We start from the raw sequence: 13,090 nt of genomic DNA on the forward strand, positions 1-13,090 counted from the left end.
AAAGCCATGTGGCCTTCTGGTCTACCTGGCTCTGTCTACATGATTAGTTTTAATAGTCATTGAAAGTATCATCCTGACCATAGTAATGCATTTTGGGCTATCATTAAATACATTTACATTGCCTCCACATTTATATATAATTCAAAGGTCTTGGATATGGTGTCTAAGTGAGATTTCATCCATCACAAAAACCTACCAGGTCTATTTTTTACGAAAATACAGAAACAAAAGGCAACCCAATAGCCTTAAATAATTTTAAGGGGCGCCTGGGTGGCTCAGTCCGTTAAGCATCCAACTCTTGATTTTGGCTCAGGTCACGATCTCATGGTTCATGAGATTGGGTCCCACGTGGGGTTCCATGCTGACAGCATAGAGCCTGCTTGGGATTCTCTCTCTCCCTCTCCCCCCACCCCTCCCCCACTTGCTCTCTCTCTCTCTCTCCCTCTCTCCCTCAAAATAAATAAATATTTTTTAAAAATTAAAAAAAGTTTAAACTCTAATGTTTAACTTTCAAATTCTTAAAATTTATTAACCTATGTATTACATTTCATTGTTTTTAACACACTTTTCACAGTCAGCGGACTAGGAGAAAAAAAGGGAGGGGGGTTGAAATCGAAAAAGAAGTTGTAAATATTAACGTACACGCACGTCAAAAAAAAGGTTCCTTGGCAAAGTCAAAATCCTGGTAGTAATTAGTAAATGTTGTTACTGTTGTTACGACCCACAAAAACCTCTACGTATTGGAAGATCATTCAAGTTACAAAAATGTAGAAAGAAATCCCACCGTCTGGAACTCTGTTTAGCCCACGGGGCATACGGTGCGTGGCTATGAGGTGTGGAGACGCAGATCCAGAGGGGCGCTGCTGTGGCCCTGAGCACACCACAAACGTGGGCAAGTGCACGGACCTACAGCGGCTTGCCATTTTGTGTTGAGAGGCGACGAGACAAGGTAAAGCCCAGGATTTCCAGGCGTACTTGGGAATAGTGCTTCTCAAGATTCGAGACCCCATCAGAACCATCTCAGGAGCTCTGAGCCATCGCGACGGCCAGCAGCAGCACCCCAGAGCAGCCACCGAGGAGCCCCAGCTGGGACCCGGGCTGGGTGTGAGCCCCTGGGACGGCTCCCTAGGGTTCTCGTATCCAGGCAGGGCTGAGGGGGGGCTGCTTCTGAGGAACGAAGTGGTTACCTGGATGGATCCTGGATTTCTAGCTCTTCTTGCCACAGGAAGCGACACGGAAGACAGACCGGAAGGAAAGGAAGGGAAAATGGGAAGAGGAGCACGAGAAGAAGGATGGCAGGAAAGGTTGGGCTCACACGACCCACCCCGAAGGGCCGCACATATGGCGGCCGGTAGCTACCTTGGACCTTGTGGTGGTGGTCGTCCTGCAGGATCGCGATGGCTACTGTGTGGTTATTCTCCATCTCCAGGACAGCAGCCTCATGGCTGGCCGTGATGTCTTCTACCTGAAGGAGGCCATGGCTATGGTTACACACAGAGTGGGGGGAGGGGTGGCAGCAGTGTCCTTGCTGCCTGGAGGACAGGTGGAATCCCAACTAGAAAGGTCCGTGGCCCGAAACGCCAAGGACAGGTCATTCTGCCGAGATGACGGCTATCTCGGCCTTGTGCCGAGGCAGGAGAGCCAGGGTCTGGTGATGACGTGGCAGTCCCGGAATCGGGGGAGGTCACGGGGGAGTCACTGCCACAGTCACAGCCCGGCTGTCCGCAGGAAGATGACAGCTCCCCATGGGGGACGGCTGCCCGAGTCATCTCTTCACTGCCCTGGGCCTGGCTTCCGGCCCATCCCCTTCCTCCTCCCATTCCTCCCCCTTCACCAATCACTATGAGGTAATGGTGCCTAAGGAAAAGAAGAGGGTCCTCTACTGGATGCTCTGCTCTCTGTTGCCCAGTGACAGGCGGGAGCGTGAAGGCACAGGGTACGTTAAGTGAACCGACCTCTGTTAACGCACCTGCTATTGGTTACTGCACTTGGCTCTCACAGCAGCATCACGAACCAGGTGTTTTTACGCCCATTTAACAGACAAGGAGACCGAGGCTTAGGGAGGTCTGAAATGTTTTGCCAAGGGCTCGTAAACGGCAGAGCCGGCAGTCGGCGCAGGTCCGTCCGACGCCACAGGCGAAACTCTCTCCAACACACCGTGTCGCCTCCCCCAGCAAGACCGCAGCGAATGTGTCGGGATCCTGTCGCCAGCACCGAGGCAGGCCGGCAGATCTGTGCGTGCTCGCTGCACCTGCTTCCCCGTACCCGTGCCCTCCAGATTACCACCCGGATCTCCCGCCCAGGCAACGTGGAGCTGCTCTGGTTTCTCTGGCTGATTTCCAGAACGTAATCGCAGGTGGTGCAGCTGGTTCAGGATTTTAATTTTCACCCTTCCCGATCGCTGCAACCCAGCACTCCCCACACGTTTACTGTGTTTGTTATTGGTGTGGCTGTTGCTTTAACTTCAAATACACGGCTTTCAGGAGCGATTGCAAAAAAAACCCCCGCCTCTCCTCCTAGTAGCACACCAGGAGAACGTTCTTCTAAATTCTTGGTCCGTGACCCACCGGTAGAAAACACCACAGTGTGTTACATCACGCATGGGCGTGCGCACCCGCGAAACCAAAGTTCCACAAAACAGCACCTTCTCTTCCTATTTGCAATAATCTGGCTTTAACATTTCTGCCTTACTTTGTGTTCCAAAATGCCAGTTACAAACCACTAAATTCATTTCACAACCTACTGTGTCAAAACCTGGCATTTGAAAAACACTGGACCGGGAAATGGGCCCGGGTCCTAAAGCTCTTCGGTGGACCGGTGGCGAATATGTTGCTTCTAGCCAGTCATATTCAGCCACCCGCTTAGAGGGGAGTCTAGGTCCCTCATGTGTCTGCGGATAATTCACAAGCCGACCTCTGCTCTGAAGGGAGGAAGGGTTCTGCACAAGAAAGGAAGCCCACTCGTGAAGTGGAGGCATTGGAGTATTTTTAGTTTTAAATGGGGCCGATTCCTGTTCTGGATACGATAATCGCATAGGAGAATTTGCCTGACTTCTCTCTCCTGCGGAAAATGAAAACTTCATCCGCTAGAAAAGAAGTATCTCTGGCAAAACCAACAGTGAACTCCGCTGTGTGAGGAAAGCTGCCTTATCATAGGAAAACGGACATGGTGTGCAACGATTCTCTTTTATTTACTGGCCATTCTTGGTTAAACGATATTTTCCTTAAGGCTCAGAGCTCTGAAGCCAATCAGCACAATGGCTGATTACCACATTTGTTTAATTGTCCAATTCCTGTTTATATGAGGTTTTTATGGCATCATTGTCCAAAGCCTTTTAGTCTCTTGGAAAAATAAATCCCTGACTTTTTAAAAAAAAAAAAAGGAAATATCTTTTCTTTCTGCTTTATTACTGATGTCAGTGAAGCCCATAGCACACTGTAGAAACAAGTACCCACACATTATTTGGAGTGATGTGACCCGCTTCGGTATAAAGAAAAATCTTTCATCAGACCTTGGTATGATTCAAATGTATCAGGCTCTTCCAGAAACTGCCATGGGTCGTTTCAGGAAAGAGAGATGGATGGAAGGGCTGAGTTCCAGAAGAGTCCCATGCATCCCTGGAGGGGGATGTGCCCTGACTGGCAATGCTACATTATGTTTGTGGCCAGATACCTGGCCCTCTGGTCAGGTGGAAGGCAGGTCTTTGACTTAGTGGTGATAAAACACTGCCCCCAACATGTTAGGAACGGTGGAAGGGCATGATCTAACTGCTACGGCCCCTCAGAGGTGCTTTTACAAATGAATTAGTAAGTCCCTAACTCTGAAAGCCCACATGCAATGAGAGGAAAGCCCAGTAGGTCTTGAAAGAACCCAAGGAGAGCCACTGAGCCCAAATGTGGGCACAGTAATCCTTACTCTTCAGTAATTGAGGTTTCTGTGTGTCTTTATGGGTTTTGAAGAATACGAGGCAGGGGCTGCCCGCTTTTGGCATCCTCCCTCTTGTCATATTAATCCCCGTGACATTTCCCACGGCTGCTGGCTGCCTTCTGGAGCACGGGCTCACGGTCCCAAGGAGCCAGTAAGGGCTCTCAGCCTGAGAAGATGCGAAAACTTCTCAAGGCACGTGAGCAGGTTCAGCCCAGCTGAACCGAGGGAAACGCAAGCTCCTTTCACGCACCGGCCGCCCAGTCAGAGGCAAAAGGCGCTAAACTAGACAGCCCACGGCACACTTGGGCTGGGTGAGGCATCCTTCTTCTCCTTTTAGAACCCCGGGGTAGGGCCCCCCTTGAACCGCTGCTGGACCGCCCTCCTCCCTTCTCCAGGGAGAGGGGGCTGAGGGCTGTGCCACAGGGGCGTCTGTCATCGCGTCCGTCCAACAGTCGCCGTCATGCCGAAATGCCATGTTTACTGTTCTCCAGGGCTCTCTTAATGTTCCTCCCTAGGTAACGAGGAGCCCCCTCCTTCCCTTCCCTTCCATCGCTGCCACAGTGTCCTGGGCATCGACTCAGGGCAGCCTCACGTTCACGGGTGAGCCTCTGTCCCTCTGCAGCTCAGCACGTGGGCACCTGTTCACAGAAGCCCCTATCTTCCCGGTTCCGCCACCCCCCCCGGCGTGTGGGGGCTCTGGTGCTGGAAGAACAGAGGGCCCCCGGGGACCTCATTCTGTCTGATTAGGGAGAGTGTACTTTCCGCTGATGGGAGCTGAATGCCTGCCGAGCAGGACCAAAGAGACATAATGCAAGATGATGGACAAAGCGGCCTCTGTACGTTCTGATTAAGCGTGGGGGACGCTGAGCCTGCCAGCAAGCCTATGAGGATGATTTCTTCGGGAAAGGGCGGAAGGCATGTCCTGGACACGAGACAGAGCGGGCGGAAACTCCAAAGGGCGAGCACCACTGCTCCTCAAGGAGGGCTCTGCTCCCGCTTTGTGGAGCGCAACCCATAACGCAGGTAGGAGCCAGCGGCCCCGGACTCGAGACTTCCGGGACGGGTCAGGGAGTAAGACAGACTGCCAAAGGGTCTTGGAGCAAGGGGGTCAACGGTCACAAATCCGATCCCTGAACACCGGACTGTGTGGCGAAGTATCCTTGGGCGACAGCCACAGGCAGCCCAGAGAGGACGGCTGCAAGCTGGGCAAAGAAGGAACTACGTCTGGGGCGGAAAGGGAAAAAGCACGTGTGTTTACAGTGAAAATCGGTTTTGCATGCTTCGGGAAAGCTCTGGCAAGCTGGCTTCTGTTAATGTGCAGCTGGCCACACATAACAGAATGAGAGGTGATGTTAATGAAACACCTTTTAGTCCCACGTGAAAAGTAAAAGTCGTGCCGTGTCCTGAAGTCACAGAAGAAAGCCAAGGGGTGAGGCCATGCCCCCTGCTCGTGCCCCGAAGCAGAGACCGCAGGACAGGGCCCTGCACGTCCCAGGACACGTGCGGTGCTGGGCCCCGGGAGCCTTCACAAACCACCCCGTGGCAGGACCCACTCAGCAATTCTGATTCAGTTCACGTGGGCCAAGGACGATGAGGTGTGTTTTGTCCCAAGTCGTCCCAAGTGATTCCCATGTGTAGGCAGGGACAGTCTTTGCCCCTCCAGGTGACGGAAGGGCTGGATGTGTCCTGAGGGAGACCCTGCGGTGAACTGAGAGGTCGGCCTGCCTTAACAGTGAGCTCCCGACCTGAGTAAAGCCTCTGAAAACCCCGCACGTCAAAGCTGACGCCGCCTCCCCCCTGCCCGCCGTGCGGCACGGGGGCACGAGGAGAAGGCAGATGGGCTAGCTTGATTTTGAAGGCTCCAGAAGCCCAGAGATGCCGCTACCTGTGGAGATAGCCCTGCCAAACGCAATCGTCCCTGATAAGGAAGACCCACAGAGCGCGGAGATTCCCGCACGGGTAACTGACGCGGGGAGTGGACCATCCAAATCTCCGTCGCACTCATACACTTGACTCTCACCCTGCCCTGAACACATGAGCGTTTTTTCTGTCCGGAAATTGGAATCACTGGACTGAGGCGCGTTTCGCCTTCTTCCTCGCCGCCTGCATTGCTCTCTGCTGGGGAAGGGATATGCAGCTGCAGAATCGGGACCCGAGTCATTCACAGATTTAAATCACCACCCATCCCCCCGCCCCCACCAGTGGAATTTCATAGGCAGGGTTTGCTCACACAGGAAGTCTCGAGACGCTATTTCCACCATAAAGCGTTCCCTTATCTTCACAGCTGGAAGTAATCTAAATTCCTCAACACATCCTCCGTACTTCTCACCCAGTATTACAGCTTCTCGGGCACTTCTGTCGGGACTTTCCCGATCTGTAACCTGAGGGAGTAAATCCACACCTCCCACATCTTGGCATCTCTCGCGGTGGCCTGCCATAATGCCTTGCGGACCGTGGCATTCACTAAATATCCTCTGCCTAGATGAATAAATAAATGAATCACTAGCTGTCTATTCTGAAGGATCAAGGACAGAACTCAGAGCCTTCATAAGACAGAGCACTTCTTAAATACACATAGGTAGCTTACGTAACTCGTCCTCAAGTGGGAAAGTCAGGGCCTTTCTTTCTTTCCAGTAATTCCCAGCATAAAATCTCTACAAGGCTGCTATGTCCCAGCTTAGAAGCCAGGCGAGAGCACATCTCCCGGCATGTGTCTCTGCACTAGTGACACTCGAGTGAGGCCCCAGGTGGCGCCCTGCTGGTGGACGGGCCCGCTAGGCTGTGGCTTGTGCTCCGTGGTTTCCATTCACCACACCCCAACACGAGCTTTTGCTCAGAGGGCTCCCTCCAAGCACCTTCTCCTGCTGGTGACCACAGATCTTCAGACCAGAAGTCTTTTAGTGGACATGGAGGAAAAGGCACTCTGCGTAAAAGCGGGAATGAGCAGCCCACACAGAGGCACAGAACTAGTTGATACCTGCACACGTTTGAGACGTATTGAGGGGCCGGGAGATCGGTAAGGCTACAGCAGGTGCAAACGTCGACTCACGGGAGCTCTGCTCTGCATGCTTAGGAGGAAAGACGCTGGGGCTCAGTTTCTAATCTTAGCAGCAGCAGGGTAACTCTAGCTGTAAGCTATTCTGTTCTCTGATCTCAAGGTCTACAGCACCGCAAGCAGGCAGGTGTGTCCGGTTTCCACAGGCCTCTAGAAAAGGAGAATGCTAACCTGAGAAGCTGAATAAAGTGTTGTCCAAGAGGAGAGTCTAAAGGACAACAACAGTACTTATCATAACTCTGGCCTGGGCCTGGTGCCTCCTGAGTTCCCAAGCCCCCGGGGACCGCCACCATCCAGGATGTTTATTTGGAAGCAGTCCGAGGAGGGCAGCCTGAATGTTCATGATCATGAACGTTCGCAATAATGGAGGGCCACTCAGCGCTCGCCCGAGATTGAAAGGGCGCTCTTCACAAATGCCAGTTTACTTTTGGGATGTCACAAGCAGACGACGTGAAATAACACACCCGTTAGAAGGTGGGCATTGGGGCATCAGAGGCTTGGGGACTTGGAAAGAAGAGCCAAGAATGGGGCTGTGCAGGTGCTCCCAGAAGCACAGCGGACCCCTGTCTCCTTGCATGAAAGGCAGTCCTGGGAGCGGGGAGGGGAGGGCAATGGCTGGGACGGGGGGCAGCACAACCCTGGGCGTCCTCTGTAGTTGCTCTGGGATGCACTGCCCTCTCTGATAAGACGGCCGGGCTGAGGTTAACCAGCGGGATTCATGCCTTCATTCAGCAGGTGCGCGGAGGGCAGGCACGGCCAGGCAGACATCTACCGCTGCCTAAGCAGCCTGGAGGACAACTCTAATTTCGCGCTGGAGAGCACGCTCTCTGGAGCCAGGCCGGGTTCCACCCTGGCTTTTCTGTGACCTCTGGGTCTCGGTTTTCTCAGCCATAAGATGGGGACGATAATGGGACCCACCTCGGAGGGCTGGTGTGAGGACTAAATGAGTTAGTAGAGGTAGAGGGTTAAGAGCAGTCCCTGGAGCCTCACGAGGGCTAGACGTGCGTCTGCTTGTGATTATCGCTGCCCTCGCGGAATACGCAGATGAGAAAGAGAAGACCCGAGGAAAATTAGTCTGTTCGACCGCGATAAGCGCTGAACAAGGAAGGGACACGAAGAGTGTGTAGGCGGGGGTGGGGGTGGGAAGGGGCTGTAATTTTAGACAAGGCAGGGCCTCACTGAGAAAGCGACTGGAGGAAAATCCGGCTGAGACGGAAAGAGGGAGCCACGGAAGGTCCAGAGGGAGACCATTCCAGGCAGAGGGCACAGCAAGTGCGCCAGCGCCCGGAGGCGGGGGGGGGGGGGGGGGGGGGGGGGGGGGGGGAGCCCGCCTGAGAAGAAGGGAGAGGGAGGCCAGGGCGGCCGGAGGAGAGGGAGAGAGAGGACGGCAGGACGCAACGAGGTCGGAGGGAGGGTGAACCGCGCAGGGAAGCTCACCTACGGAGCGGGACTTCTCGCGGGGGGGGGCAGCGCTGGCTCCCCTCCACCTTCCACCTGCGGGTCCCAACAGCACAGCCGGAGCCCGAGCCCGAGACACTGACCTGCTCCTGGTGCTGACACCGGATCCGCAGCAGCTGGGCGTGGTGCCCCTCCTGCAGGCGCATCGCCTCCGCCTGGAACCGCACCTGCAGGCTCTCCTCCAGGTCCTGGAGCTCCGCCTGCTGCCGCCAGCCCAGCTCGCGCACCTGCTCCTCAAACCTCCACTCCAGGTCCTCCTTCTCCTTTTGCAGTTTCTCACACTTGGCCGCGTTGAAGGCTGGTGCGGAGGGGGGAGAATGACATCTTTGTGACAGCTGGTTCGGGGGCAGCCAAAAGGATCGACCCCGAGGGTCTTTAATACCCGCCGGGCGGATCACCGAGGTCAACGTCTGCAGAGCTCCGCGGTTTGCAAAGCGCTTCGCCTCCTACCCCGCTGGATCCTTGCCCCAAACCCCGGGGGTTGAGGTCGAACCTGAGCCCCGGGGAGCTCTGGTGACTTACCCGAGGGCCTTCGGGGTGCGGAGACAGAGCTGCGGAGGCAAACCCGGGCTTTCCGACCGCAAGCCCCGGGTTCCCGCACTAGAGCCGGCTTCCTCTGAGGGTCCGTGGACCCGAGGCATCAAAACATTGGGCATTTGTTCAAAGTGCTAGGTGCACCCTCAAAATATTGGGCATTTTGCTAGGCGCACCCTGAGTGGATTAGAACCCCGAGGGGGAGGGGCTCAGGATGTCAACTTTTCACAAGGTCCCAGGCGACTCTCCTGCCCATCAAGGTTTGGGACCAGGGTGTACCTGGGGGCTGGAGACAGGACAGGACGGGAAGGGGGCGGTGGGGTGAGGGCAGGGGCGAGGGAGGACACGGATCCTTGAAGGCTGTTCCCTCCAGGCCGCATTGCCCGATGGGACTATCTCAAGGCAAGATCGAGGTGGGGACAGTGACGCAGTTTCACGGACACCATTCTTCTCCACCGGAGGGACTATAACCGCTCAGAACCCCTCTGCATGGGCTGCCCCTGCAGCCGCTCTGGCTTAGCGTCTATGCCTCCCCCGGGCTGCAGGCAGGCATGACTGCTTCCGTTTTAAAGACGGCTGCCTCGACTACGAACGGCTTCCAAGAAGGAGAAAACACCTGGACAACCCACCATGGTCAGTTCAAGTGGAGTCGCTAACACCCAGCTCGTGCACACAGATGCCAGGGTGCACGTGCACCCCATGTGCCTTCCACAAAGACTGGGTGCGACCGTGCTCTCCGCTCCGCGCTGCAAGCTGGGGAAACACTGCCATTTACTTTGTAACTGAGTGCGTGGGTATGTGTGCTGGTTAACTGGGAGGGTGGGTTAGGATCAGGAATATACACCCAAGGCTGGTCACACAGCCTTTGAAAACGCCCGAATCAGAAGTCCCTCCCCCCCTGACAAGGCGGCTCATTCAAGGGCTTCTTTGTCGCATTTGGCTCTTAAAAAATTATTTAATTAGCATGGAGATGTTTATTTATTTGTTTTGAAACAGAGAGTGAGCACAAGTTGGGGAGGGGCAGATATAGAGGATCCCAAGCAGAGCCGGACGCAGGGCTTGAACTCACAAGACCACGAGATCATGACCTGAACTGGAACCGAGAGTCAGATGCTTAACCAAAGGAGCCACCCAGGTGCCCCTAGCACGGAGATGTTTCAAAACGTGTTTTCCTTGGTAAAATGAGTGGCGGTTGGCTGGAGGTCACATAGGCACGTTGTCCTGTGTGAACCATGTGTAAGAATCTGGCCAGCCCCGCAGCCTAACACCGTCCCCATGGCCTTCCTGTTCTAGTGTTTTCCCACATCCCACCATCTGATGGAGGGTTCCAGTGCGCAATCTGGAGAGGCTGTCTGCACGATTTACCAACGTGATCAGGGTATACCAAGGGTAGGTCGGTGGGTGCCATCGTGTAAGCTGTCTTAGAGAATTTAAAAGCAATAACCGAATCAACTTTGAAAGCCTTCTCCTTTTTGTTACCTTATACCAGCAATTCTGAAGAATGCCTGTGAAAAATAATCCTCCTCAAAAAAGTCTTTTGTTGGCCTAAGTTCTAAATAATTGCTACAATTACTGTGGAGGTTTTGTTTTGTTTTGTTTTGTTTTCATTTTGTTTTGAACGTTTATTTATTTTTGAGAGACAGAGAGGGACACAGCATGAGCAGGAGAGAGGGGCAGAGAGAGAGGGAGACACAGAATCCGAAGCAGGCTCCAGGCTCCGAGCTGTCAGCACAGAGCCTGACGTGGGGCTCAAACTCACGAACTGTGAGATCATGACCTGGGCCGAAGTCGGACGCTTAACCAACTGAGCCACTCAGGTGCCTCACTGTTGAGGTTTTTAAAAATAGTTTTTGTATTTAAAAAAAAATTACAGACAAAACTTGGCTGTACAGTACAAGTTATTATACATTATTATATAAATGACTTTTTCCTGCTGAACCATTTGAAGTTTATTTTAAAGTTTTAAAAAATATTTTATTTATTTTTGAGAGACAGAGAGGGAGAGAGAGAGAATGAGTGGGGGAGGGGCAGAGAGAGAGAGAGGGAGACACAGAATCCAAAGCAGGCTCCAAGCTGCCAGCACAGAGCCTGAGGCGGGGCTTGAACCCACAAAGCCTGAGATCATGACCTGAGCCGAAGTCAGACGCTCAACCGACTGAGCCACCCAGGCGCCCCTTCCGGCTGAACCATTTGAAAGTAAGACACCGACCTGCTGTCACCAACCCTGAATTCCTTAATGTATATTCCCTACAAACAGGATATTCTCCTCCATAACCACAATAGAATCACTAAAATCGGGACATCAACACAGATCTGATAGTGTTATCCAACGCTCAGACCCATTTAAATTTCACTAACTGTCCCACTAATAACCCTTTCCAGAAAAAAAGGATCTGGGTGCAAAACACGAGTTACATTTAGCTGTATGGTCTCCTTACTCTCCTTCCGTCTGGGGAACTCCTTGGTCTGTTCTGGTCTTTCAGGACCTTGACACTTTTAAAGACGAAAGGCCATTTCTTTCGTAGAATGTCTCTCCATCTGGTTTGTCTGAGGATTCCTCACTACTAGATTTGGGTCACGCGTGTTTGGCAGAAATAGCACAGAAGTGGCACTGTGTTCTTCGCGAATATTAATAACGTGGATCATCTTTAAAACGAAATTTCTTTTTAACGTGTTTACGTAGTGAGTCAGGGAAAGAATGCTTATTACTGATTATCGCAAGGTTACGTTGCAAGTGATTCTGCAGGAGGCCGCACTCCAAATGGCCCATCTAGAGTGTCAAATATGCTAGCGATGCCCCCGAGTGTTGTTGTCACATCTGCTGTGAGTATATCTTTTAGGTGAGGTTTACCTAAGGGACAGATTGCTGGGGGTGCACTGGGCTGACCATCGGGTAGGAAGACGGCCTTTGACTGCTTGCTGATAAATACGAGAATGAATAGTAGACTCAGTGCGAGGCTTTCTGGTGCCTGGCAGTGAGGTTGTGGTGGAAAAAGGTCGAGGGTTCACTGGAGGCGACGGTCCCTGAATGTGACAGTAACTAACAGCCACAGGGGCTCAGCAGCAGTGGGACAATGCCTGCGCCCACAAGGTCTGGCTCCCTGGCTTTAGCAAAGCTCCAGCTTTTCCCAAAGACCCTCCAGCCAGGGAAAAGTTGTTAGGGGTCTCACCGGGGACTGTAGCTGGTGAAAAAAGCTATCAGGATCCACAGGCTAGGTAAGAGGTGCGTATATAACGACAGGTTTACCCGGGGTGACTGGATTTTAATAGCACAGGATGAAGACCATGGAATGTGCATTTAATAAGAGTTCGTAGCTGGTAGATTGAGACAAAGTCAAACTGAGGCAAGCAGAGGGGCAATAATTTTACCTAACGCCCGGGGAGCCCCCCAGTAATGAGCCCCAGGGTGGGTGTCCGGGTGCACGAGGCCTCTCTGGAGGCTTCTCTTGTTTCTGTAATTTGGATGAACTGACTTCACGGTGGTCTTTGCCCCACGTACCACGCACCCGTGGATGAGGTCAAATGAGGCAATGACCATACGCTGCTTGTATTTAAAGTAGGTCTACAGAGCAGGGCACACATAGGTGATCCAAATGACCAAAAAAAAATATACAAATAGATGGCCAGCACCATTCAGGATTAAATACGTGCACACCAAAGCAAAATGCAATTTTTCATCTGTCATCTGTGAGGCTGAGAAAGGTGAAATATTTTGATAACACAGGATGGGTATGAGAAAAATGGCACCCAAAGGACCATTCGTGGGAATATAATCGATTAGCCGTTTTGGAGGGCGAACATAGCTTTCAGCTTTACATGAGAGGGACAGGAGCATTCAGGGGTGACAGCTAAAGAACACGGCATTTCTTTTTGGGGTGATAAAAGTGTTCTAAATAGACCGTGGTGACAGGTGCACAACTCTGTACCAAAACCACTGAATTATACACTTTACATGCTGAACTGTGTGGTATGAAAATTATATCTTGATAAAGTTTTTACAAAAAAAGGGAAAAAATTAAAATATAACATGGGGCGCCTGTGTTGCTCGGTCCATTAAGCATCCAACTCTTGGTTTCGGCTCAGGTCATGATCTCACGGTTCCTGGGTTCAAGCCTC

At 52.7% G+C, this 13,090-nt stretch overlaps 1 protein-coding gene and 1 non-coding gene across 4 annotated transcripts in view; both read right to left on the bottom strand.

Annotated features, from left to right (window-relative positions):
* The window catches only part of MTUS2 (microtubule associated scaffold protein 2), a 373,877-nt gene that overhangs the window by 13,631 nt on the left and 347,156 nt on the right, over window positions 1-13,090 (bottom strand). For all 3 annotated transcript variants that reach the window (XM_058688745.1, XM_058688736.1, XM_058688750.1), the window contains 2 exons: window positions 8,524-8,738; window positions 1,360-1,465 (listed from right to left, as the gene is read on the bottom strand). In XM_058688745.1, coding sequence (XP_058544728.1) covers window positions 1,360-1,465; window positions 8,524-8,738 — 321 coding nt within the window. The remainder of the gene's footprint in view (window positions 1-1,359; window positions 1,466-8,523; window positions 8,739-13,090) is intronic.
* On the bottom strand, window positions 11,060-11,144 carry TRNAR-UCG (transfer RNA arginine (anticodon UCG)). Its single transcript is given in 2 exon segments — window positions 11,060-11,094; window positions 11,108-11,144. It is a non-coding gene; the product is annotated as a tRNA-Arg (tRNA).

Source organism: Neofelis nebulosa, chromosome 1 (assembly GCF_028018385.1).
Source record: "Neofelis nebulosa isolate mNeoNeb1 chromosome 1, mNeoNeb1.pri, whole genome shotgun sequence".
NCBI lineage: Eukaryota > Metazoa > Chordata > Mammalia > Carnivora > Felidae > Neofelis > Neofelis nebulosa.